General features: G+C 44.7%; 1 protein-coding gene across 2 annotated transcripts; it reads left to right on the top strand.

Annotated features, from left to right (window-relative positions):
* LOC125886171 (heterogeneous nuclear ribonucleoprotein L-like) lies at window positions 1–26,810 on the top strand. 2 transcript variants are annotated; one of them, XM_049572179.1, is made up of 13 exons: window positions 1–274; window positions 13,863–13,981; window positions 15,261–15,498; window positions 15,634–15,721; window positions 16,494–16,588; window positions 16,737–16,809; window positions 18,247–18,306; window positions 18,404–18,636; window positions 18,802–18,923; window positions 20,269–20,467; window positions 21,921–21,978; window positions 22,089–22,190; window positions 23,494–26,810. In XM_049572179.1, the coding sequence occupies exons 1-13, from the start codon at window positions 92–94 to the stop codon at window positions 23,547–23,549; spliced, it is 1,626 nt and encodes a 541-aa protein (XP_049428136.1). In that variant the 5' UTR covers window positions 1–91; the 3' UTR covers window positions 23,550–26,810. The 2 variants fall into 2 exon arrangements, with proteins under 2 accessions (XP_049428136.1, XP_049428137.1); XM_049572180.1 differs by having other exon boundaries at window positions 2–274; window positions 22,092–22,190; window positions 23,494–26,809.
* Window positions 26,811–27,448: the final 638 nt, after the last annotated feature.

The raw sequence follows: 27,448 nt of genomic DNA, 5'->3' as shown, positions 1-27,448 counted from the left end.
AGAGAGAGAGAGAGAGAGAGGTGCGGGTGTCACCGTCTCCTCCTGCGTGTTACCGACAGTCTTCATCCGTTAATTCACCGTCTGGTCTGTGATGGAGGACAGAGAGGACAGAAGAGGAGGAGGAGGAGGAGGAGGAGGGGGAGGAGGATACCACCGGGCAGCCAAGCGGCTCCGGACGGAAGAGGAGGCCGGCGGAGAGGAGCCGGAGGACGGGGAGGAGGAGGCAGCGGGGAGCGGCGGCACCGACAGCAGCAGCCGGAGGAGCGGAGGGAAGGTGGGGACAGTTTCTACCGAGCCTGCCGTTAAAATCCGGTCAGAATAAAAAACATGTTGGTGACGTCAGAAAACTGAGACAGAAGCTAGTTTACACTAAATTACAGTCAAATGGACGTGACGGGGGAGAGTCCTCTGCACGTGCTCTGTGTTTAAAAACTCTTTTCTGTCTATGGAGATGACGTCACTGAACAGATGACAGGGGGTCTGATGTTCTGACGGTGAAGAGTCAGCATCATCATCAGAAACAGGTTGCAGCAGGAAATAGCTCCAACATGTGCATGTGAAGCAGCTCTCTGTCAGACCATCAGCTCCTCAGGAGGTGTGACAGGAAGCTCAGAGGCTCTTTGTTTGTCTGTGAGAGGTGTTCAAATGTTGTGTGAGTGAGTGCTGCAGGTGTGTGAAGATGTTCGTGGGTGTTTCCTGCTGCAGGTTTCATGTTTCCTGTGAAGCTCCAGAACCTCGAGGAGAGCGATGGAGTGCCAGCGAGTTTTGAAGTCACAGTCAACCTTTGATGAAAAATAATTGGGCGGTCAGTCAGAAGCTTCATGTAGAAGCGTTTCAGAGTCTGGAGGCAGACCAGGGGCTGGTGGTTTGACTCCTAGTGTCCACGTGTCAACCACGCTGAACCCCGAGTCCCTCTTGATGTTCAGGCCGGCGCCACGTGTGAGTGGATGAGAGCCAAACTTTGTTGGTACAGAGTGTTCTCTGACTTCATTCAGCCTCCTCATCGGGCTCTGATGAAGGTCTTTTACCTGCAGTGGTCTTGAATCAGACCAGCTGCACTTTGATGTGGAGCTCCATGTTCCTTTGGCTGAAACTGAAGTGTGTTTGGTTGGATGTGTGGAGGAGAGATAAGAAAGTCTCTCCTGTGAGCTGCTGCTCGTCTCTGCAGCATCTTCGTTTAGACGTTCAGCTGCTCTGAATCTTCTTTTTCATCACCGCCATGCTGCCTGTTCCCTCATGTTTATGTGTCTGATGGCAATTCTTGAAAGTCCAGTACTGAGCGAGAGCGCCGCAGCCGGCAGCCACTAAACCACTCTGTTCACACCGTTAACGTATGTCCACTGCAAGTGTTTGTTTTCGTCACTGAACATCATCGTCCTCACTGTGACCTCGTCACATGTCCACGTTTGGTCATGGACTTTCCACGTCCACATACGACGTCCAAGGTACCCTGGGTGTGTTGGTTGTTGACGTTCTGGGACGCCGTGTCAACTTCAGCCTGTTACATGCATTGTCTGTTTTCAAAATACACTTCTGTTTTCACAGGAAATGTACAGTTTGCATACAGTCTCTTTCAAAATAAAAGCACTACATCGGTACAGCATCACAAATCAACTTATTTTTCCTTCAACAACACACACACACACACACACATGGTCGGGTTTAGGACAGACAAACGGGGTTTGGCTTTACAGTCTTACTGGAAGCAAACATCGGCCTCCCAGGTGAACGTCTGTGGTTGTAGTTTATCTAAAACGTCATCTTGTTGAGTCGACATCTAAACCAATCAGCTGTTAGATCAGGCGGAGGCCAGGTGGTGCAGTCGTTGGAGAGCAGGTACAGCGCCTGGCTCCAAAACTGGCTCTCCACTTTTGTAATACGTCTAAGCAAGTCGGGATGAAGTCAGACACAAAACTAACCGGCATGCATTGTGTGCAGATCACTGGTGATCAAATCTGCGCAGGCCTGTTATACATGTAACTGTATACTAAATGCGCTTTCTTCTCCTGAATCCAGACGACATGCTCATAAACACATTTTATAATATAATTTGCTTCTTTTCTTTTAGCACAGCTTGTCAGGGTGCTCCATTCACAACTCAAGTATTTCTTATGAATTGTACATTTACTTTTTCTTTATCTGTTTTTTGTGAATACATTTTTCAATCAGTCGATCACTCACCAAACGCCGGTTTTTGACAACTTCGGAGTGAGACCGCGTTGTACTGACAGGTTCAGATTTATTCTAAGTGTATAAACAACATTATGGAAAGGATCCTTACAGAGATAGACCTTTGTGTTGAAGAGTCAGATCTTTTTTGTTTAACCAGACGCAGCCCCAAAATCACCATCACCAAACCCACCAGAATAATAATTAGTAATTTTATCATCATAAACCAAACAACAGAAACAAAATAAAACTCACAAAAGCGTCTTGGTTCATCTTTTCACTGTTCCAACAATCACCAGCTCTGGTTGGTTGAAATAAACTCTTAATTCACCAGTTAGCTGTGACAACATGCTGCCTCTGTACACGCTAAAATAACTGTGTATTTAAATGGAGTCTGGTGGGTTTGGTGACGGTGATTTCAAATTGTTTCTGGTTAAACTCAAAGGATCTTACTCTTTAACACAAAGCTCTATCACTGTAGGGATCCTTTCACGCTGTGTCAGACACTGACAGTAACAATCTCAGCATGTCAGTGACAAAACAAACACTGTTAGTAGACGTATGTTGACGGTGTAAACAGAGATCACACTGAGGCCTGTTTGTGGCTGCCAGCAGCAGCAGCGCTCTCACTCAGTACTGGACAGTTGTCTGAAATTGTTGTTCCTACCAGTCACATGAAAAAACAGGGTTCAGGTTTAAAAAATACCAAAGTTACCCTGTAAAACATAATGAAAGGATCCCTACAGTGATAGAGCTTTGTGTTTAAGAGTAAGATCCTTTTAGTTTAACCAGAAACAGCCCTGAAGTCACCGTCACCAAACCCACCAGACTGCATTTAAATAATCAGTCATTTAATGTGTACAGAGGCAGCATGTTGTCACATCTAACTGGTGAATTAAGAGTTTATTTCAACCGAAACCAGAGCTGCTGATTGTTGGAACAGTAGAGAGATGAGTTTCATCTTGTCTTTGTTGACTTTGAGTGTAGCGAGTTATATGATGATAAAATCGCTGATTATTTAAATGGAGTCTGGTGATGGTGATTTCGGGGCTGTTTCTAGTTAAACAAAAAGGATCTTACTCTTGTGTCTCTGTAGGGATCCTTCCCATAATGTTAAGAATAATAATCTGAGCCTGTCAGTGACAAAAACAAACAGCAGCAGTCTCTCTTTGTACTGGACTAGTTTCAAACACAATCAGTTTACCTCGACACACACGAGAACATGAGAGAACAGGGTCCAGGTAGAAAAAAGCACAATTTGTCCTTTAATCACACCAAATGATCATCACAGTGTTTATTTACCCGTCCATCCTCACCGTCGTCATTGTGGTTCCCAAAGAGCCGTGATCAAAGCTTAACAACCCGCATGAGTCGCACTGTTTTAGGGGAAGTCTTAAATCAGCTTCGAGGCTGCAGGTGTTTGGAGATATTTGTGTGTTTTGAGTATCGTGCTTCAGGTGTGACAACGTGATCTGTGTCTGCTTGCTAACCATCTGCGCCTCCTCTGCATGACAATATGGCCTCTCTGTGAGGAACTGGCAGTGACAGGAAGTGGCTACGCTCAGCAGGAAGTGAGGCCATCTGTCCGCTGTGACGAACGGGCCTGTGGTATTCTGAGTCTGTGACCTCGTCCTGTAGCGGTTTTGTCTTTTGACTTAAACATCTCGACATGTATTTGGTGGATTGTGACTGAAAATGTGACGAGGTTCTCCTGGTCCTGAGAAACGTCAACAGGCTTTCAAATGTTTTATAGATCATAAGGGATGTTTGGCTTTTTGGAGGGTTCAGAGAACACCAAGATGGTCTGATTAAACTTTAGGTTATGGACCTAAAGGTCCTTCAGTACTGTGGGTACATTCAGTTGTCTCCTGCAGGAGGGTTTTAGAAGGACGAGCAGCTTACAGAGGTGATGTAGGAGACTTTGGTGGTGCTGAGGAGGATAGAGTCGCTCTGTCACAGTTTTTGTAGCTCTGTTGGATCTGTTAGAGTTTTTTGAAATCTTTCAGGAGGTTCTAGATGTTCTGTGTGATAATGGATAATGTTTTATAGTCACAGAGGAGGCCGTATATGTAAATCTGATGATTTTAAAGGCGGTTCAGGAGGCTGAAAAACACATAGGTATATACGTGCAGTGCAGTGTTTGGTGAATCTGAAAGTGTTCAGCGGCTGTGAGTCACTGAGATCAACACTCACACACTCCTGCATATGTGTGAGTGTGTGTTTTATCTTGACTCACTGAAGGATGTGAGAGAGTTCAGTGAAGTCTGATCAGACAGCCCGCTGGCTGCAGCTTCCTCCCTTCTCAGCAGATGAGTCAATGCTCTGGAGACAGAGAGCATCATGGGACACAGATAACCAAACAACAATGCTTTCCCATCGGGCCGAGACACCAAACAGACTGGCAGAGGCTGAAGCCATTTGAGGACAATCCACTTCCTGTCAGACAGACAGACAGACCAGTTTTACATTTGAATTATTTAAATCTTGCAGCTCCTGTTTTTTTAACTAGTCTCCTCCCTGAGAGAGCAAAGTGCTCTCAGACAGAACGAGATTAAAAATTAAATTAATCAAAACACCAATTAAAGTTCGTCACGTGTTTCACCAGTCAGACCAGTCTTACTGCCGGTGCTGGGCAGCAACGCTTTACAGTAATGATGTTGTTATTATTATTATTATTATTATTACTGTTGTTATTCAGGGGCAGCTGTGAGAGCGGGTCATCCACTGATCAGATGCTTCCATCGGTGTGTGAGTGTTAAAAACAGAGTAGCAGGTGGCATCTTGTACGGTAGCCTCGGCCATCAGTGTATGAGTGTGTGTGTGTGTGTGTGTGTGTGTGTGTGTGTGTGTGTGTCTTTGAGCGGTCAGATGACTAGAAAGGAACTATACAAGTGCAGGTCCATTCACCTGTCATTACTTTGCCCTGTAACAAAGCAACGAGTTACTGTGAAACACACACTCAGCAGAGTGCAGATCTCTGCCAGGCGACCGCCCGAGCTGATCACAGCCACTCGAGGCCAGCCTCAATTTCAGTGTCAACATGGACTTGCTTTTTTGTGTGTTTGGGTTTTTTTTTTAGCTTTTGTCGTGTTGACGTGATAACGATACAGCGTGTTTCGAGGTTCACGTGACGTTGGATGATTTGGCCATTTCCTCCAGAGAGCAGGTAAAGTGTAAGGAGCTAGGGAGGGGGGCCGGGGGGCAGCAGGAACCCCCCCAGAACAGGTAGAAGGTAAAACGTTTGCACACTGAGTTCATTTTTGTCGGCCAAAATTCTCACAAGTCTATAAATAAATACGTGTTAGTCACATCTGAACACTGACTCAGAAACTCTCATCCGTTGTGAAAGTTTTCGCAACAGGTTAGATTTTCAGTGTCTTCTTAGTTTGTCTCATACTGTGAATTTTTGCAATGAATAGAATATAGAATAATAAAATGCATCGGATTTGGGGCGCCGGTAGCGTAGCGGATAGTGCCGGCGCCCCATGTATAGAGGTGATGCCTCGCTGCAGCGGTCGCGAGCTCGACTCCAGCTTGCGACCCTTTGCTGCATGTCGTCCCCCCACTCTCTCTGTCTCCCCATTTCACACTGTCCTGTATAATAAAGGCAAAAAGCCCAAAAAATAATCTTTAAAAAAAAAAATGCATCGGATTTAATGTGCAAAGTCCCTGTGCATAATGTTTTTATTCATTTATTTTTTTATGGATGTTGGTTTATAAAACGCATATGAAAAACGTGGACTCAGTGTGTTTTGCTCTAACCGAGCCAATTCGTGAGAAAAATTTGTGGCCCCTACCAGCCGGCTAAGAGCGAGAATCAGCAGTCAGTAACGGAACGAAACAGTCAATTAAACATGTTTCTCAAGAGGTCCTTGAGCATACTGTCATAAATGAGCAAACAAAATCCGAGGCTGATTGGTCCAGTAGTTTGTCACCGTCGTGTGGCTGGGCTCAGCGTTATGCTGTGTTATGTGTTCGCAACAGCCTACAGTTCATTTTCAATGGAAGCTGGTGACATGAGGCTACAAACTGACACCTGCTGCTGCAGACGGACCAATGATGCGGTGAATTGTCAACCAATCACGTTTTTGTTTCTAGCTGTGAAACTGTTTTATTTAGCGCAGCCCCCCCACCCCCCACCCTTCCTGTTGTGTAAGCGGCGACTGACTCACCTGCTGAGCTGCAGTGGATTACATTCAGACGTGCCCTCTGCAGAATTCACCTGACATCAAAGCTCCTCTGATCTTGTGGTTTTCATGGTTGTAATAGAGAGCAGAGATCAAACCGGTGGAGGTGTAAAACTGACCTGAGAACAGACTGATGCAGAGAACATAAATAGATCCAACATGGTGATAAATTGTCAGTAAGGGCCCACGTCCACATTTTTCTCTCAGCGCCAGCGTCTTTCTCAATTGTTCCAGATGAGGAGTGAATGCATGTGGCCGCCTGGAGAAAAAGCAGCGTGCCCAGCATCTTTTTCCAGAGTGCTCCGCCTTTATTGTGCAGCCGAGCTCTTTAAGTTGGAGATCTCTGAACTTCTCAGAAAGGGGCCGGTGACGTCACTGCCGCTTCTTTAGCAAGGCCACTGTCTGCTACAAAGCAAAGACAGAAAGCTAATATTTTGGGATCAGATCAGCCGGCGGACACTTGACGTTGCTTGTGAATGTTGTGCTTTTATCACAGTTCGCTTTGTACGCTTGATGCTGACTGTGTAGCAGGGGTGTAAATATAGACAGTGCAGTGCAGGCAATCAAAAATGGTGCGAATTTTATGTATGTGAAAAAAGTTTGTGCGTGAAAATCTGTTTTTCTGTAGTGATGATGGCTTCTTTTTTTAAACCACCTTCTTCTTCTTCTTCTTCTTCTTCTTCTTCTTCTATTTAAACGACAACATCACCAACATTTGACCGTTACCTCCGCCCACACATAAACCTGACCTATGCCACAATGTCAGTGCTGATTACAATGTGTCACTGTAGCTAGGAGCAAGTTGGATAGCTAGCAAATGTTAGCGTTAGCTAGCAAGCTAACGTTAGTGCTCGCATTATTGCTGATGGTGCCAAATCATTACAGACCCAACAAACATTACTGACGTCTTCTGTTCAACACCAGTATTGGTATGTAGTGCAAAAAACATGTATGTCATGTATGAGAAGTTTGCTATGTCACAAAGATGGCGACCGTTGAGGCTGAGAACTGTTTTGAGTGCGTCAGTAGTAGTGATGTCATGAGAACTGATACTCGTGATACCTTTCGATTCCATGATGAAAAAAAACGTTGACACTCATTTTTTTGAAAAAAATTTAAAAAAGGAAGAACTGATACCAGCGTAAGAATCGGTGCTATGACTCTTCCGGAACTGATGGGGGCAGTATACACCATATAGCGTTACAGTCCATTCAGAGCAAGGGGGTGACGAGGAAGTAGAACTACACATGGCGTACCTACACGCGAAAGGATGGCAGAACCAAGCGCTTGAACATAAGCTGGTACGGTCCGGTACTGCGCACCACTTAGAGATTCGGTGGCGGTGCGCAGTACCAGGAAGAGCAGAGAGCTGCTGCCTGCTAAAGCCCACAGTCAGAACCAGTCACGGCCGCACATCAGGCCAGAAAATAGATCTGCTAGCGATATATGCAGTTTTAAACACCACTTTGTCTGTTTATTAATTGCTTTTAACTCGTTCCGAATTGCTTCTGAACCGTCCGTGCTGTGTTTTGGTCCATGCTGGACGGAGCCTTGCTGCCCGCCCGGACACCTCCCTCTCTCGCCAGCCCCTCCCCTGGGAGAGAGTCCGGTGGTCTCCTATGAGCCCAGCCTTGAGACATACAACACTCTGTTAAATGTCATTCAGCTCATCAAAAGATATCCCAGTTAAAATCAGTAGCATACTGATACACTGATAAACGTTTACTTCCGAAACACAGCTGTTGGGGTGCGTTTGATTTATTGTACTGGGACGTTTGATTTTTCCACAACTGGACCATGGACATCAAAAACCGCCGTTCGTACCGGGACAGGACAAACAATAAATGAAATGTTTCTCATTTTAAACTTGAGACCTGTAATGTTTGTTATCATTGTGTCATTTTTTTGATGTAAATTGAGGGAGCAAAAGCAGTATCAGCCCCAAATATCGGCTCAAGAAAATCGTCAGTCCATAATCGGTCATCGGCTAAGGGTGATGGAAAAAAATCAGTATCGGCAGCAGCCCTAAAAAATCCATATCGGTCTATCCCTAATCATGACACTGAACTGGAACTCCTGATAAGTGAAAATGCTTTCACATTAATTGGATCACTGGACGTCAGTGACACATCAAAATAATATTAGAGTAACTGTACTTTCTTAACAGGAACAGTGTGATCCTTTGCTGAAAAAAGCCAGAACAAACTGTATTTGACTTAATCAGCACTCTGAAGTTGTCTCCTGCCTCTGAGTCCTGGTTTGGAGTCACACTGTTGCAGCAGCGCAGCTCTGATTGAAAGAAATAAATCTTAAAGTTAAGATCATAAAGTCAGTTTCTTTGCGTTCATCTGATTCCCGATCAAGACACTCTAGTAAGAATTGATTCGTTAATATGAACAACAGAACTGTTTTAAAATGCAGTATAATGTATTTTAAACATGCAGTTATTCGCAATTAACTATTGAAATTCAGAGATTAATCGTGATTTGAAAAGTCAATCATGAGACAGTCCTAGCGTGTGCACAAGAAACCCGTCTTCAGTTTGTTCATATTGTGGCTGTAGTGTGCACTGCAGCTTGTAGGAGGCGATAACAGGACTAAAATGTTCCTGTTGTTTCAGTGTGAGTCGAGTGACTCGTCTTTAAAAACACACACAGCGTGTTAAACCTTGTTCAGACATCACAGCTGCGCAGCTACGGGAGCTGCACAGGGACAAACTGTCAGATCTGTTCACACCAGAGTTTAGAAATGATGTATCATCCCGCCTGGTTAGCTGCGTTAAAAGCTCGTTAGCTCAGCAGGTGATCCGGCTGATGTTTACAGTGAAGCATGACTGAGGAAGAGGAGGAGGAGGTGATGAGGATTAATGGCAGCAGGAGGGATGAAGACGGGGAGGAAGAGGAGGAGGAGGAGAGTCAGACGGAGCTGTAATGATGCAGCGGCCTGACGGGAGGAAGCAACATGTCAGTGAGCGCTCAGCCACGGGCTCACTCTCTCTCACACACACACACACACACACACACACACACACACACACACTAAATAAAGACACACATTCACCAAAAAAAGCTGAGGCTCAGTCGCCATGGTGACCGGGCGGTGTGAGCTGCACCTCCTCTGTGCTCCTGCAGGAGAGAAACAACTTGTGTCTCTGTATTGTTTCTCTGTTGACTCATGACTGTGACACCTTTTCTTCCTCCTCAACATCCTGCATCTTTCAACCACCTGCCTCCCGCTTGGCGTTGCTACGGTAACCGAGGCCGGCGTAGGTGCAGTGGAGCGTGCACTCGTCTGAACCGACCACAGTCTGTAAAAATATTTCACCCATTTTTCTCTGAAGGGGAGGCGCTGAGGGCTGCAGTATGAGGTTAACACTCACCACCATCTCAATCCGTATAGCTGCAGACAGAAAATACTCATGCAGGCAAAAATAAGAATGAACCACATGAGCTGCGACCACCCACAGGCCCACTGTGATGGGCCGAGGCAGCTGTCAGTCAGTGCAGACACGTCCCACACGTCTACAGTCAACTCGTCAGGATGCTTTAACCGTGTCGACTGTCCAGACAAACTGAAGGTGTCTGTGTGTGTATTTCTCAGTCTCCTGCACACGTACAAACACATTTCCATTTGTGCATCAAAAAACAGATTTAAATGAAAGGAAAACAACACAGAAACACACAAATGTAGAAAAAATGTTCATTATAAACACGATAATACATAAGCGTAAATACTGATTATGAAATACTGTTAACCTTCAAATAAAAGCCTCGTCCCAGTTAAACGCCCACTCCCTTTCTGTGAGCTGAGTGTTGCTACACAGTTTGACAGATAAATGCCTGCCTTAATTGACCTTCGCTAAGCCCCGCCCCTTTGCAATGGTCCAACAAGCTGTCGGAGTACGCATGGACTGACTCACTGCACTCCCTGAAGAAATATTATCATAGTCTGGTAAAATGAAAGAGTGATGTCAGAGAGAAGCAGACAGAGGGGTCTGCAGTCTGTGTTTGAAGGATATATCCAGGATGTCAAACTGACTCAGCAGCAACAACAGGATAAAAAGACAAAGATAGTTAGAAGCTAAAGCCGAACTATAGGCTACAGATCACAGTGTAACAGTGAACCACCACATCACTGCTGATCGCCACACAAGACAATGAATATAAAGGGAAGCTTTGCTGATACTCAACCAGCTGTGTGGTATCACAGTGTGTGCAGATGAACGGTGTTTGGCTTCACCCCCGTGCTACTGTCAGCATTGGACCTCGGTCACCAGGCGGGCAGGGATCTCTGAGGCACAGGCTGGTTGGATATCAGCAAAGTTTCCCTGCTTCCCTTCACTGGTTCCTGTACAGCAGGGTCGCTCTTTGTTTCACGGTTAGAATCATTAACGAGCAAAAGCAGCATGTGTATACATTCAGTAGGCTATATCTTCTAATGTTCTACACATGTTATTATACATGTGATTATGATTATTGTGACATATGTATACTATCAGATATTAATACATACTTTCAACATATTGTACCACAGTAGCCAGAACTATAACTATAATATTATTACTTTCATTAATGTTGTTGTAAGCTACTGTCATTACCTGCATCTCTCTCTCTCTGTCTCTCTCTCTCTCTCTCTCTCTCTCTCTCTCTCTCTCTGTCTCATTGTGTCATGTGGATTACTGTTAATTTATCATGCTGATCTGTTCTGTACGACATCTATTGCACGTCTGTCCGTCCTGGAAGAGGGATCCCTCCTCAGTTGCTCTTCCTGAGGTTTCTACCGTTTTTTCCCCGTTAAAGGGTTTTTTGGGGAGTTTTTCCTGATCAGCTGTGAGGGTCATAAGGACAGAGGGATGTCGTATGCTGTAAAGCCCTGTGAGGCAAATTGTGATTTGTGATAGTTCAATGGTGTTCATTATGTCTTCAGTTTCTGATAATGACTTTAGTTGTTCTTTTATCTCAGACATGTATTATTATTGTTGTTATTTGTGATATTGAGCTTTATAAATAAAATTGATTGATTGATCTTCAGTAGCTAGCTAACCCTACACTTTTCAGGGTTTGATTTTGGTTTTGGAACAGGGAAGAACAAACATCTTCTTCCAGCCTCTCCAGGTGACGAGTCTCATTAACACACAATGAGCCCCAGACACGTTTTAGTTCAAAATGAACAAAACCAGCCTGAAAATGAAGGAAATCTGAAACAATACAAAGCACAAGTTATTCACCATTTAGGAAAAACTTCCATTTGACTGCAGAACTTTTGTGTCTGTAGATTCTTATCAGCCAAAGTTCATCGTGAAAATGTCTCAGATCTACAGGAAACAGTGTCAATGACTCTTGGAGCTGAAATCTGCAGCCAAACATCCACAGAGACCAAAGTGTTGCTGTGAATCAGATTACGTCGAGGTCAGCACCTCAAATAACCCTGATCAGAGCGCGTTTCCTGCAGCCGTTGGTGTGAAGTGTCTCAACCTGCTGCAGAAAACAGGTCAGGCTGCAAAACCTGCAGCGCTTCCTGACAGAAACAGTAAACATATTTTTATCACCTCTCTGCCGCCGTGAGAACATTTTCTGAGTGTAACCGTCAAGATTTTTTCTCACCCACACCTTGCTGATTTTCTCTGACAGCCAGCTCAGAGCGATGTACCCTCAGTCCACCTGCAACAACACCTGACCGTCAACAAAGTTTGATTTGATTCAATTAACGATCCTCACCAACGTTCTCTTTTAGCCTTTAAGCTAAAATAAGTCCTGAAATGTTCCCATGCTGCACTGAGGTAAAAGTACCAGCAACACCAAAGATGCTGTTGAAGTAAGAAGTACACGAGTATTTATGTAGCAAGTAAAGGCACAAGAGTGTTCTCAGCTTCATGGAGTTAAAGTAACTTTTCGACCATTTTAATTGTGCCAGTGGTACACTGCATTTTCCTGACCTATACAGTGTGAACACGCTTAGCATGCACTCAAATTATTAAGTGTTCAGTACGTAAGTATGTGATTTGAGACACACTGAACTTTTCAACACTGTCTGCTTATCAACTGCCTCTTCCTTTGAAGGACGCGGTCTTCGCGGTCGACGTTGGTCACGTCCTTTGAAGACCGCATCAGCCAAACCGAACAGTCTCCAAATTTGGATAGTCTGGTCTGCAGAAGATTTCCTGGTTGCATCACCAGTTGTTCTCACCCTGACCCGTTGGCATTACTGTTACTAAGCAACCTACCTGACGAAAGAAGGAGTAAGTCAGTTAGCCCTAAACACAATACTTGAGGAGATGACTCACCGTCTGAGACGCTGCCATCTGGTATATTTCAGGCTGATGGAGCGTTTTCAGGTAAACTTAAAGTAACAAAAGATTGTTTGAGCTGCGTGCTTTTAGCTCATAGTAATGTTAACAACAGTTAGCTTAATGTGTTACCATCACCAGCGCACAATGCATCTTGGGTTAGGCTGGGCCATGAAGGATTCATCCATTGCATCCTCAAAATTCTGGGTGGGAAGGCTGCATTTCTCAGCCACATTTGAAGGGGGCTTTGAAATGGGACGGCCTTGGTTGCGCCGATGTGACGCAGTCGGTCTTCATATGCAGCCTTTGAAGGTTGCAGCCCTGAACTGAGACACAGCTCACGCCTCCAGTTAACAGACTGACGTCATCATGACATCGGCCCTAAAAGGGTCTGTTTCCACCTTCATCTTCATAGCATTAGCATTAGCATTAGCATAATATTAATTCAGGAAAACAAACCAAATTCATGTTTGACAAACATGGATTTTTACAATTTCTTGTGACAAATTATTTTCCACCGTGTTTGTAGGTTACTTAAGCCTGACTAAATATCGAGATTTATCTGGAGACAACTTTTATTTTCGACCACATGTAGATGGTTAGAAGAAGTACAGCATTTGGCCTATAGTGCTTTTTATCCAGAAAACAGCTGCTCCTCTGTTTGCTTTCATTTATTTACACGCAGGCCTTGTTTTCTCCAATATGGCGCCAACGTTGATGATTTAGCGGCCAATGAGGCAGCTACGTTTCTATCTAGTCACCACTCTGCTGTTGTGTGTAACAACCAGCCTGACCCTGACCTTTTTTCATGTATTCACTGTCATGGCTCTGAGGTCACTCTTGAAGACGCTGAACAGGAAACCGTCTTCTGTCTGTGTGTCTGATGCCGTGACGTGGGTTGCATGGTTATGGCTGCACAAACTGATGGGATGATAAATGTAGAAACAGATATCTGTCTTCCTGTCCTCACTTATATCTTGTGTGTGGTGGTGTTTTTCTTTCTTTATGAGGTCCCAGCACATTAAACTCTGTGTGCACAGGGACACTGTCTTTGTTAAACATATAAAACTGTGTTTGTGAATGAATCTGTGATATGAATATCTGTGGGGCTGGGCCTCACTTCCTGCCGTACAGTCAGATATAAATGAATGTAGAAATCAACCGACTTCTGCCTGTCAACGAGAACGACAGCAGTCTCTGAGATTCTCTTCTCTCTGCAGGACGGCGTGCAGGACAGTCACCGCATCCCCCCGTCCCCAGTCGTCCACGTCAGAGGGCTCTGTGACGCCGTGGTGGAGGCCGATCTGGTGGAGGCACTCGACAAGTTCGGCAACATCTGGTAACATTTTATCTCCAGTATACTGCCTCCATACATTTCTGTGTGCACATATTATTTTCAGTGTTCTGTCACACACAGGCCAAAGATTTAATGTTTTAATGTGTCTCAGCTGCTCTGAGGTCAGAACCATCATGTGTTTATGTTGCACATCGTCACTGTTGTTTCCTCCATCATTGCTCCGTCTTGTTTCAGCGTCAGCATCATTATTGTTACCAACTTGTCAAACACCGACCCTCAGCAGCAGAGCCTGACGCGCACAGACACCCTTAGCGGGGGTTAGGGACACACTGGACGGCGGCAGTTTATGATCCTGACACAAATGTGGACAAGATCCAAAACCTGATCAAATCTTATGGTTGAAACTTGTTTATTTATGGTTATTGTTGGTAGTTTGATATGGCAACACATTAGACCAACTTTAGCAACAGCAACAAAGGCTAAGAGACGCTGTTAATTAGGAAGTACTTATTTGAGGACATTGGGACTTAATCATTTTATCATCGCAGTATTTCTCACAGGCCAATCAGGTGAGACTGTTCCTACAGACAAAGGGACATTCCTAGCTTGAAGTACGGAGCAGGAAAAATGTTTACAGAGTTACAAGATGAACGCTTCACAAGGTTTTTAATTGTGTTGCATTGTTTGTGATTTTGTTGAAATGAACCGGCCAGAGACGTTGTGTTTTTGGGTTGTTCGTCTGTACGTTTGTCCCATCCTGGGAATTTCTTTATATTTGGCACAAATGTCCACCTGGACTCAACAATGAAGTGATTCGATTTCTTTGGCTCAAAAGCCAAAGATCAAGGTCACTGTGACCTTGTCTGTCCAATTTTTGTGAAGGTGATATCTCAAGAAAGGCTTAAGGGTATTTCTTTAAATTTGGCACCAACGTCCACTTGGACTGAAGAATAAACTGATTAGTATTTTTGGTCAAAGGTCACTGTGACCTCACAAAACATGTTTTTGGCCATAACTCAAGAATTTATACACTAATTATGACAAAACACAAATGTCTAACAGGATAAAATAATGAAGGTCAAAAGGTCAAAACACTGAAAATAGAAACCTGCAGACTGGCACACACTCAGAGGTCACTGGAGGTCACTGTTGTTGCCACGGAAACCTGGCTGATAACCAGAAGATAATGTAGTTACAGACGTGTGAAGTGGAACATGAAACTCTTTTAACAGCCGCTTCAACCTGAAGCTCCATCTGACACAAAGACAAAGCAGCTGAGTGTCTGAGTGAAGTCCTGTCCCGACCTCTGCTCTGTCTGCAGTTATGTCATGATGATGCCCTTTAAGCGTCAGGCTCTGGTGGAGTTCGACAGCGTGGAGAGCGCCGAGCGCTGCGTGTCCTGTGGAACCCGCGAGGCCGTCTGCATCGCAGAGCAGCAGGCCTTCTTCAACTTCTCTACCAGCCAGAGAATCACCAGGCCCACCAACACAGACGACCCGTCCAGCGGAAACAAAGTCCTACTGCTGTCCATCCAGAACCCGCTGTACCCCATCACCACTGTGAGTCCAGCTGAAGCTCGTCCATCAAGACCAGAACTTTATTTCCCTGTTTGGAGTGAAAGCAGACTGTGGTTATTGCTGCCATGTGATCTCTGTCAGTCATCACCGTGCTCTGTCTTCGTCTCTCTCTTTCAGGATGTTCTTTACACCGTCTGTAACCCCGTCGTTAACGTCCTGCGCATCGTCATCTTCAAACGCAACGGCATCCAGGCCATGGTGGAATATCCTGACTGTGTGTGTAGTTTACGTGTGTTAAGGCCGTGTTTACACGTATACAGGTATTTCTCAAAACAGATATTTTCCCCATCTTTTTTGAAAATAGTTTGGGGTGCCTGGTGGCTTAGGGGGTAGAGCAGGCGTCCCATACACAAAGGCAGTGTCCTTGCTGCATGACATCCCTTCTCTCTCTCCATCACACTTAGACTGTCCTATCTGATAAAGGCAAAACCCCCCAAAAATAATCTAAGAAGAATACTTCTGTTCATGACCTTCCTTTTACAAAATATCTGCATCCATCACAGGATCAGAAAAACAAACCCAAACATTGTCGCAGTGGTCTCTGCTCGTCTGAAGGTTGTAAAGTGTACAGGCTAATGTGACATTTATAAAGCCTCGTTTCCACCAAGCAGTTCAGTCCAGTCTAGTTCAGTTCAGTTCAGTGAACCCTGCAGTCTGATTGGTCAGTAGAGGATGGTCCCCCAAAGGATGGTATATCGTGCATCCCTTTTATTCAGATGTATGATTTTGGAGTTACATTTAGTTTGATTATATTGGAGCGAAGGCAGACATCTCTACGGCCGATATCTCCAACACTCACACCTAAACTATTGAGACTGATAAACAGCACCACAGGTTAGAAGACAACCTGTCCCTTTAACATTAAGTTCAGTTGGCTGACAGTAGACCTCAAGTTCAGCAGTGTTTGTAATTCCTCTCTTCTGATTGGCTGCTTGCTCTTCATCCTGATGAGTCATCCTTAACGAGCTTGTTCACATTTGAGTCAGCAGAGGATGCTCAGAAGGCCAAACTGGCCCTGAACGGGGCCGACATCTACGCAGGCTGCTGCACGCTCAAGATCGAATACGCTCGGGTAAACACACACACACACACACAAACATGTACACACACAGTGCTCTGGACAAACACACACTCAGGTGCACGCACACATACACACCCTCACTCTCCTGCCCACGCACACACACCCATCCCGAGGTGCTGTGCTCTGTCGCCCCCTGCAGCCCAACAGACTGAACGTCATCCGCAATGACAACAACAGCTGGGATTACACCAAACCCTTCCTCCTGCAGCGAGGTAGGACACCACACGCACACACACACACACACACACACACACACACACACACACAAATGCAACACAGTCATGCAACACACGTGACAGCTGTTCTGTGCTGTCCCTCTCACTGACTGTGTTCACATCTTCTGGTTCTGATCAGCTTTTTGAAACGTCACAAATCTCAACTTGATAAAATCAAAGAGGACTTGGACTAAGACACCTGCTGGAGCTGCTGTGTTAATTTCGCTGATAAAAACTAAAACTAAACATTTTTCTTATTAACAACTTTATTTCTGTGATGAAAGTGAGACGATGACGAGCTAAAAATACATCTTAGTATTAAAATCTAGGACTCAATCTATGTTTCAGTTTCATCGATGAGACGTGATGAAATTGTTAGTGGTGGACTATCGGACACTGAAAGAACGGCCGTGCTTGTAATGATCTTCAGATGCCTGATGAGCGACAGGCTGGTAAACTCCAGTAAATAGTCTGCACCAGGATGTTTGGGTTGGTGCGAGTTGTGAGCTGTAATTCAGCAGTAAATAATCAGCTGTGTGTGTCTGACTGTGGATGGTGGAGCTGCTGAATGTATTTGTGGAGTTTGTTAGTTGCAGCGGTGGCTGTTAGCAGCTAGCTCCGCTCGCAGCCTTCACAGCTTCACCCCGCAGGACTCCACTCAGTCCGGACTGGAGAAGGTTTGTGGGTTGATGGTGTTTGACAGGCAGGTAGGAGGCTCAGTTATCTGTGAGTGTAGCTGTGCTGTAAGTAAACAGTCTGAACTCAGATCAGTTTTCTCTGACAGAGATGAAAGTTTAGTTTGAATCACCAACTCTGTGAGAGGACACCAATTTAAAACTCCAGACTAACATGTTGCACATGAAGAAACAAGTTATGTTTCTGCTTCTTAACAGTCACATGGATAAGTCAGAGTTTACAATGAACCTGGGGACAAATCCTAGTTGGCTCACATTAGTTATTTGTTGAGAGCATAAATAGAGAGATGTTGAGCTTTTCAGATGATGATCAGTAAGTGTGTGCTCGTAAATCAGCCCTTAAACCTGTCACACACTGCTGGAGACATGACACACACATTATTTTATACAACCTGTCACCTTGAGTCTGATTTATGATCCATGAATCAGCCTCACTGGGTTAGTTTGAAGATAAGAAACATATAGAAAACATCAGGACTAAAACGTGACTAAAAGTCACGACTCAGACTGTCAAAATGAACACTGGTAGGCTGAAAATAGATTTTCATCAGAGGGGGAGCGCTCATTTTCAACACCTGCTGCTCTGGCCTTATGCAGATCAGACTATGCTAACCCCGACTACTGCATCAACAATCATTTCAATTATTGAGTGTGTGTGTGCGTGCATGTGTGCTACTAGCAGCAACCTTCCTGTGAGTTTTGACTTGACTTAGATTTCTGTGTTTTGTGTGTGTTGCAGAGCGGGGAAAGGGGAGGCAGCGTCAGGCCATCTTGGGAGAGCATCCGTCCAATGGCTACGGTACTGTCTGTCTGTCTGTCTGTCTGTTCTCTGGCTGTCTCATCCTGACCTCTGACAGTCCTCCACTGTGTCTAAAATGTTGTGCGTCTGCCTGCAGGTCCACACTGCCCCCTGCTGCCTCTGCCTGCTAACAGCAGATACAGGAGGAGCAGTGAGGAGGCGCAGGACATGATCTCCTACCCGCTGCTCCCCCGTAAGTCCTCCTCTGCGTCCCCCTTCCTGGGCCATGCTGCCTCTAGCTCGGTCGCCATGGTGAGCGGCATCCATCCTGCCAAGATGAACTGCAGCCGCATCTTCAACCTCTTCTGTCTCTACGGCAATGTGGAGAAGGTGTGTGTGTGTGTGTGTGTGTGTGTGTGTGTGTGTGTGGTGGGGTGTGTCAGGTGTTACAGTAGAAATGATTTGAGTTTGCATAAATTCTGTGTTGTGTCACCTGTCAATCGTCTGGAAGAAGTAATCCCTCTGAAGACCTGAGCTGATTGGTTGTGTTTGCAGGTGAAGTTCATGAAAAGCGTCCCCGGCACAGCGTTGGTGGAGATGGGCGATGAGTACGCTGTGGACCGAGCCGTGACTCACCTCAACAGCATTAAGGTGTTCGGCAAAAAACTCAACGTCTGGTGAGTCCTGATGTACTCACTCAGAGACACAGCCAAGGCCGGGGTCAGGAGGGCAGTCTGACACGCTGAGTTAGAGAATAACTGCTGGTGGTGACATGACATCAGCTGTGGATGTTCATGGTCCAAGGATGGATCCTCCTGGTCTGTCCCTCCACGTCAACCATCAGGTCAAAACATGACTGAAATCGGCAGCCAAAAATGGCACAAATTTGAACCTCAAAACCCCATGGACAGAATTTCACCAAGTTTGGTGTGAATGCTTCAGGACCACATCTTATCACAGATCTTAACTGTCATAATGATTGGTGCTTGTGGGCGTGGCCTAGTTAGCATTATATAATATATTATGTCTTTACTGAAATTTCAAAGATCTGAAATAAGCTGGAGACATTTAAGTTGGTGCCATAACTAGAAAAGATGTTCTAATGCCATCCACCCATCCATCCATCCATCCATCCATCCATCCATCCATCAATTTTCATCCGCTTATCTGGGGCCTGGTCTCGGGGGCAGCAGGCCAAGCAAAGCACCCCAGACATCCCTCTCCCCTGCAACGCTTTCCAGCTCCTTGGGGGACCCTAAGGCGTTCCCAGGCCAGATAGAAAAGATTAGAAGTCCTATATTGCCAGTACCATGAGATTTTAAATCTACTACTGTACACAGTGCAAGTTAAAACGAACAACAGTGACAACCCAGAGTAATACCCTCATCATATCACCAATAAATAAGAATAAATGTAACAGAGAGCCACAAGCCGCTGCGTCCATACACGCCGCTATCTTCCGGTTCCAATGAGATATATAATCCCTCCAGTGTGTTCTGGGTCTGCCCCGGGACCTCCTACCTGCTGGACGTGCCCGGAACACCTCTAACAGGAGGCGCCCAGGAGGATCCTGATCAGATGTTGAACCACCTCAACTGAGCCCGGCTCTACTCCCAGCTCCCTCCAGATGTCTGAGCTCTTTCCCCTATCTCTAAGGCTGAGCCGACACCCTGCGGGGGAAATTTATAACGCCCGCTTGTATCTACAATCTCATTCTTTGGGTCACTACCCAGAGCTCATGACCATAGGTGAGGGTTGGGATGTAGATGGACCGGATTGTTTTAATGCTTCACATTAAACCAAATTAAACCATCCAAAGTGACTTTACACAGCTTCAGTTAAAAATGAAGCTGCTTCTGGGTGGAAACTTGACAACTGATTTGGGTTGAACACTCAAAAGCCAAAAATGTTGAAAACCACAGCGTCAGACCGCTCAACTGATAGTATGCTCTGTTTTACTCTTCTCATCGTAACATTTCTACAGTCTGAAAATGTACATTTGCTTCATGTCAAACCTCTCAGTGTCTCGAAGCAGCAGGCAGTGATTCCCAGTCAGGTGTTCGAGCTGGCCGATGGCAGCAGCAGCTACCAGGACTTCAGTCTGACCAGAAACAATCGCTTCAGCAGCTCGCAGAGCAGCAGGAACATCATCCAGCCGCCCGCCACTGTCCTGCACTTCTACAACGCCCCGCCCACCCTGAGCCAACACCAGCTGTACAAGGTCAGGTCACACCTGCATGAGGAGTTTTAATGGATAAGTGAGAGAGCTCTCTGAATGTTTCAACTGAAAAGAGAATGGGGCCCAGTATGGAGCTCTGTGGGACTCCTTCAGTGATGAGATGTGACTTTAAAAACATCTTATCCTGTTAAATACATTCAGTGTGAAGTCAGATTTTTTTCTCAGCTATTTCAGATGCTTCTCGACATTATACAGATCTGTGTGACTTCAACCAATCGCTACAGTTTTAGAAAGTAGCTTCAGCTCAAATCCTCAACAATATTCAATCAGTGTTTCAGTGAAACCTTCCACACTTTTAATTCTTCTTGTAAGCAAACCTGTAAACAGGATGTATATAAAGGGTCAAACTAGTGATATATGGCATATTTCCCCATTGTGACTCTCTGGGTCACGTTAACTTTGCACACGCGTCCTACAGTGTAAAGATTGGCCAAAGTGTGAACAAAAGTAAACACAGAGAGGCTGACCTAATCACTCTGCATATTCATCCACGCATGTCGCTTAGTTTATGTGTGTGAGGCTGACTCTCATCATTTCATTCTGGCAGTTGTGAAACGTAAAGGCACAAACCTTTTTTTTTTTTTACATTATAGACCTTTTTACTGTTAGTAAAGAGTGTGAAGTTTTTTGTTGGGTGGGGCTTAGCTGGAGGCAAAACAATTCACCACAGACATTAGCACTCTCAGAGCGGCAGAGCGCACTCTGGACACTCTGTCTGTGGAGACGGAGCAGCAGAGCGCCGAGCGGAGTGAATGTGTGATTAACTTAACCGTTGGTTCATTCATGTAGAAATATAACGCTGCGTTTCTTCCACCAACAGGGCTCTCATTTTAGTGTAGAGCGTCAGACTGAATTTACCAACGCACCATGTCAGGTCACTCACTCCCCGTCCAGTCCTTTGGTCTTATCACATTTAACCATAGTTGTCTTTGTTTTTGTTGACGGGCAGTGGCGGCTGGTTTTGAGCCATGACTCCTTCTATTCTGGCTCCCAGTAACACAACAAGACAAACACATTTTAACACTCCTATGGAGCCTACAGCCCTGTGGGGGAGAGGCAGCTGCACCTCCAGCTGATGACATGATGTCATCGTGATGTCGACATTTAAAGGGTCTGTGCTCCAGCTAAATTGAAACCTGTCCACAGCATCACACCTGTGAACAAATCATCGTGCAGACTGACCCAGATGTAGATCCGTCTGTCATCAGTCACGTGGTCGATCCAGGCAGATACTCTGTGTTTCCTTTCAGTTCCACTCAGGTGTATGAAATGAGTCATGTTAAAATCAGCGTCCTCGTTTCCCTGTAATTCTACAGTAGAAGTGGAGAGAGTGACGTCAGCACCACCCGCAGAGCTCCGACAGCGGAATCATCCTTTAAATGGTGATAGCTCTAGTCGTGATTTCAGTCTGACCTCTCCTCTGTTTCGCCTGCAGCTCTGCACTGAGCACAACGTTCCCGCCTTCACCAAGTTCAAGGTCTTCGATGCCAAACGTGAGTTTAACCAATCACAGAGCAGACGAGCAGCTACAGACCAAACACAACTTGAACACAGTCCAGTCAGTGAGTCGCTGAGATCTGACTTCTTCTCCTCTTCCTCCCAGCAGCCAGCTCTAAGACTCTGTCTGGTCTGCTGGAGTTCGACAGTAAAACTGAAGCGGTGGAGGCTCTGACCGTCCTCAACCACCACCAGATCAGAATACCCAGTAAGTCATCATCACACACAGGCACACCCACAAACTTATCACACACACACACACACACACACACAGCAGAAGTGTCAGCATGACATGTCACCTCACTGCGACTGTATAAAATAATGGGTGGTGCTTCGGTGATGTTGTCCATCGGTTTGTGGACTCCCGTTTTTTAAGCCCCCAGTTCAACATTTTGGCGGTCGCCATCTTGGTTTTTTGGAGCCAGAAGTGACCATATCTGGACAAGAGGGTGTATCTGACTGAGAAGCAGAGGCTCCGCCCTTAATTATGCGTAACCTTAATAAAATGTGAACAGGTGAGTTCTATATAAATTCAGCCCTGTACAGTCGTCATGAGGGTTGAAATTAGCTACAGAGACTAAACAGTTTTTTGTACCAGGCTGTGAACATGTTTATTTCTACATGTTAACATGGCCGCCTGTGGGGACTGACTCTCTCTTGGAGCCAGCCTCAAGTGGACGTTAGAGGAACTGCAGGTTTTTCTATTTCTGTTTGTGTTCAGATTAAACAAACATTCAGTTACATCACATTAATCAGAGGAGCTTCAGAGATGCTCAAAGGTGTATTTTCAAACTTTGGACAGAACCAGACGAGCTGTGTCTCCTTGCGTTTAGTCTGTATGCTAAACTAAGCTAACCACGTCCTGACTCCTGCTTTATACTGAACACAAAGACACCAGATTAATATCCACCCGAGGATCTGACTGTGAGAGGGAAAGAGAGGAAGCAGACTTCCCAAAATGCCATCAGCTGTGGGTGTGATGACGCAGTCAGAGAATCGTCATAGGGTGTAAGAGTCAGCACATTGATGAACTTTAGTATGTTAAAAATCAGTCCAGTCAAATCATCATATGTTAGCATGTTAGCATCCAAAACATTACATGCTAGCATGTGTTAGCACACTATAATAAATTTAGCATATTAGCATGCTCACCCCAGGATCAAGCTCAAAGCACAGCTGGCTGGTGTTTAAAGGAAAATGTAAAATCAGTTGTCCTGCAGCTGACGCTCAAATCTCAGATGTTTGAGTGTCCTTGAATGCACCAACAGTAAGAGTTTATTAAACAGCCTCTCAACTCTGATGCTGGTCAGAGGTGGTGATGTCATCCAGCACCAACAGCAGGTCACTTCCTGCACTCACCACCAGATGTCAGGCTTCACACATATCTAGTAAACAACAACAACAACAACAAAGAGAGAGGACCTGTCCTCAGCACACTACATGATGTTTAATATCTGACTGAAACCCTTCACACAGACTGTTCACAGTGTTTCTCCCTCTGTGACCTGCAGACACCTCCAACCCCTTCACCCTCAAACTCTGCTTCTCCACCTCCTCCCATCTGTGAGCCAGAAACAAGATGGCCGCCACAGTTGCCACCTGGTCCTTCAGGACGAACTGGAGAGGACGTTTTATTAAGAAGAAAAAGAGAAAATGATGGACAGATGATTTGAGTTGTCCCTGATGATCTTCTGTGTGTTTCTATTAATTTGAGCAGGACATGACGGTGGTGACGAGGCATTGTGAGGAACACAAGCACCTTAATGACTGAGCAGCAAACTCAATGAGTCACTGTCTGATGAGCCTCCTTTAAAACATGAGTGATGTCAGCAGCCTGACAGGAAACCTGAACAGACTTTTTTTCCACCTGAACAGTTTTGTTCAATCGCACCTAAGAAATCAAATCAAAACATGACTTTATCCTCCACAAAAGACCCTTCATATCCTGCAGGTTGAGATATCAGCTGTCATTATGTAAAGAATTAGTCACAGTGAAACAGCTTTTTAAAGGGCGACCAAAATCAACCCAGTCATCAGAATAAATGTTGGCATTTCTGCAAACCACGTACACGTTACATTTGTATGGTGTTATGTTGCAGAAACTTTTAAACAATGCTGTGGTAAACATGTGGAAGGTTTAGGCACCAAAACCACGTGGTTATGGTTTGAAAAATGTCATGTTTTGGCCTAAAAATACCTGGTTTGGGGGCAAAATCCCAGCTGGAAACGCAGCAATATCTTGGTGAAAAACATCCTCTTTTTGTGGTACTACCGCAGCAGGAAGTGCAGCAATATCTTTGTAAAGAAGAACCGCTTTTCATGGTTCTCTCCAGGCAGGAAATGCAGTGATCTCTCAGTCAAAAATAACTGCTGTTTGTGGCTGTCTTCTGACAAGTAACGAAGCAATGTCTTAGTAAAAAACAGATGCTTTTCATGGCATTATCCTGACAGGAAATGCAGTCATGTCTTGGTAAAAAACAAACCGCTTTACATGGCTCTCTCTACGGCAGGAAGCGAAATGAATGTGGTTCTCTGCGGGCAGGAAACATGGTGTTATCTTTGTAAAAATCAACTCCTGTTCATGGCACAATAGCAGCAGGAAACACAGCAATGTCTCAGTTAAAAAGTGCTGTTCTTGTAGCTCTCTCCGGGCAGGAAACGCAGTGATGTCTCAGTAAAAAGACAACCACTTTCCGTGTCACTATTCTCACTGAAAAAAACAGGAATGGGTCCCTAAAGAACATCAGCCACATTCGGTGGCTTAAGCCTCTGAAAATGCGGCGATGACTCCTCTGATCAGGAACAGTACACTGCAGCTTGGTGTCTCACTTACGTGTCTCTCCATCCACCTCCTGATGACACAGTCAGCTCACACGCTACGTCACTTACACATGATTTAACTGTAACATATTTGTGGAAACACACGATGCCAACATCACCTCTGGCGACTGGGCTGACAGAACTCAGGGAGGAATCTCTAAAATGTGTAAACCAATCAGATGACAGCCAGGAACAGAGAGACATGTCTTTATGTGACAATCCTGAAATATCTTTATTTTTTTAATATGTCGTTTCATTTGTTGGGCAGAGTTTGGCTTTTATTCTGTGTTTATTTCATTGATATTAAAGTGGTTTGTTTGGTTGAACTTTGCAGTTTAGGCTGAATCAGCGTATGTTTGTGACAAAATGAGCTCAAAGTTCAGTCGTTTTATTTGTTTGATTGATTTTGATTTCAATGTTATTGATTTTTAAATGATTAATGGAGACAAAAGGAAAGACATTTTGTTCAGATGAGTGTGTTTTGATCATTTTAAAGTGACTGTGTGTTTCCTCTACAGCTGCACCTCTGAATGACTTTTAAACAAGAGGCTGCTGATTCTTGTGTTACTGAGGAACTGATGAATATTATTATGGTTTATAGTTTCCTCTGTAGTTATCAGTCGAGACGTGAAGAGACACAAAACCACAACATTATTAAATGAACCTACGTTTACAGAATAATTCCACTTTGGGGATAAAATCCTTTTTCATTTTTGCTTGTTTGACCTGTGGTCGGAACCATCTGCAGTCATCGAGTAAATCCATGGATGTAATGTGAATATTTCTATGTGTTGTGAACTTCTGTTGGATATGAATACACAACGTCTTGGCCTGAAAAAAACAACATGCTGGAGTGTGTAGATTTAGCAGCACTGAGCTCCTCTGCAGACTCTGACCTCTCACTGCTCTGCACAGGTGTTGGCTGTAAATACTGATGGTGCTCACAACATGAAAACGAGCAGACTAGATGTAAACTGGTGAACGTTGTGCTGATTCTCAGTGACAGGAAGCAGGAATATGATCTGCTTCAACTTTTCATCACCAATCATCCAAGACTCTGCATCTGGTTTAGTGTTTTCATCAATAATTCAGCGACTAAAAGATTTCAGATCTGAATCCTCTGTGAGGAGCTTCCATCCTGCTCCACTCTGCAATGCAGCAGACGTGTTCACACTATGGACTGCAGCTCAGTGTCTCACCTGTCTCTGACTTTTATTTGAATTTAAAATATAAGTCCAGTTTGTGCTGCGACTTGTGGCTGGAAAATAGAACACAGATTCTTTTGTTTTTGCCTCTGTACTGGTCACAGCCATGGTGACCATCCGTCCGTTCGTCTGTGTAATTCTCGTACAAGTGACATCTAAAGATTCCCTTAAAGGGACCATTCACCCCCAAATTAAAACCCCATATTTTACCTCTAACCTGTAGTGCTGTTTATCAGTGTAGAGTGTTGGAGATATCGTCTGTAGAGGTTGTTGAGTTAAGGCCAAAAACAGATTTTATGAGGCCACAATAACAGTGACAAATCTAACCAGTTCATCCTGGACTTAAAGTGGACGTTTGGCCAAGCGGAGATATGGGATGGGAACCTTCAAACATCAGACATAAATGCCAAAAGCTTCGGCTTTGGAATAGACTCGTGGAGATGTTGGATCAGAGACTCGTGAAAAAGATGTTTAACTGGGACACTCCCACTGTCACCCCTGGACTACTGAGTTGAAATCATTATTTTATTTGAACTTGTCCTTTATTTCCAGGTTAGTTTGTGATATTCAGGAAACTAGGACTGACATGTTTTGCATGTTTAGAGAAAAATGGTCTGTTGACATATGGTATAAACCAAAACTACAAACTTATCGTCTCATAAGGAACAGCGACAGTGTGGAAGCTTATGGGAAGTATAATCTAAACAACAGACAGATATCCCTGTGTGCACAGCGACGTTACCATTAGCCGTAGAGACTGGAGGGCGTAGCGCCACCCCAGAGGACAGAATCTGTTTGTTGTGTTATTCAGGTGAAGTTCAGAATGAGGTTCACTTCTTGTTTCCTGTATATAAAGACATAAGTAACGTAGTTTTCAGTAAAATGACTTCTGTCTATGTTGATTGCTTTTGGTTGGATGGTTATGAAATTTTTTTTGTTGAGTTTTTGAATTTGAGTTTTGTTTCAGAATGGGAACCTTTTTGTGAGCTGCTGAGTGTTGGAGATATCGGCCATAGAGATTCTTGAGTTGTGGCCAAAAACATGACTTGTGAGGTTACAGTGACCTCTGACCACCAAATTCTGATCAGTTTGTCCTTGACACAAAGTAGACATTTGTGCCAAATTTGACGAAATACCCTTAAAAGGACAGTTCACCCCCAAATCAAAAATCCAGAATGTTCCTCTCACCTGTAGAGTTATTAACAGTCTTGATAGTTTTGGTGTGAGTTGCAGAGTGCTGGAGATATCGGCTGTAGAGATGTCTGTCTTCTCTCCAACATAACTGAACTAGATGGCACTCGGCCTGTGGTGCTCGAAGTGCCAAAAATAAATTTGAAAACTCAACAGCGATGTCTCTTTTCAGAAATCATGACCTGGTTACCCGAGAACTGAACTACCCTCCCAACTGTATCATGGTGCAGAAAGAAGTGTGCATCTGCTC

The sequence above is a fragment of the Epinephelus fuscoguttatus genome, linkage group LG3 (assembly GCF_011397635.1).
Source record: "Epinephelus fuscoguttatus linkage group LG3, E.fuscoguttatus.final_Chr_v1".
In the NCBI taxonomy this organism is placed as follows: domain Eukaryota; kingdom Metazoa; phylum Chordata; class Actinopteri; order Perciformes; family Serranidae; genus Epinephelus; species Epinephelus fuscoguttatus.
The sequence above is the reverse complement of the archived record's forward strand: the minus strand, read 5'-3'. Positions and strand labels throughout refer to the sequence as shown.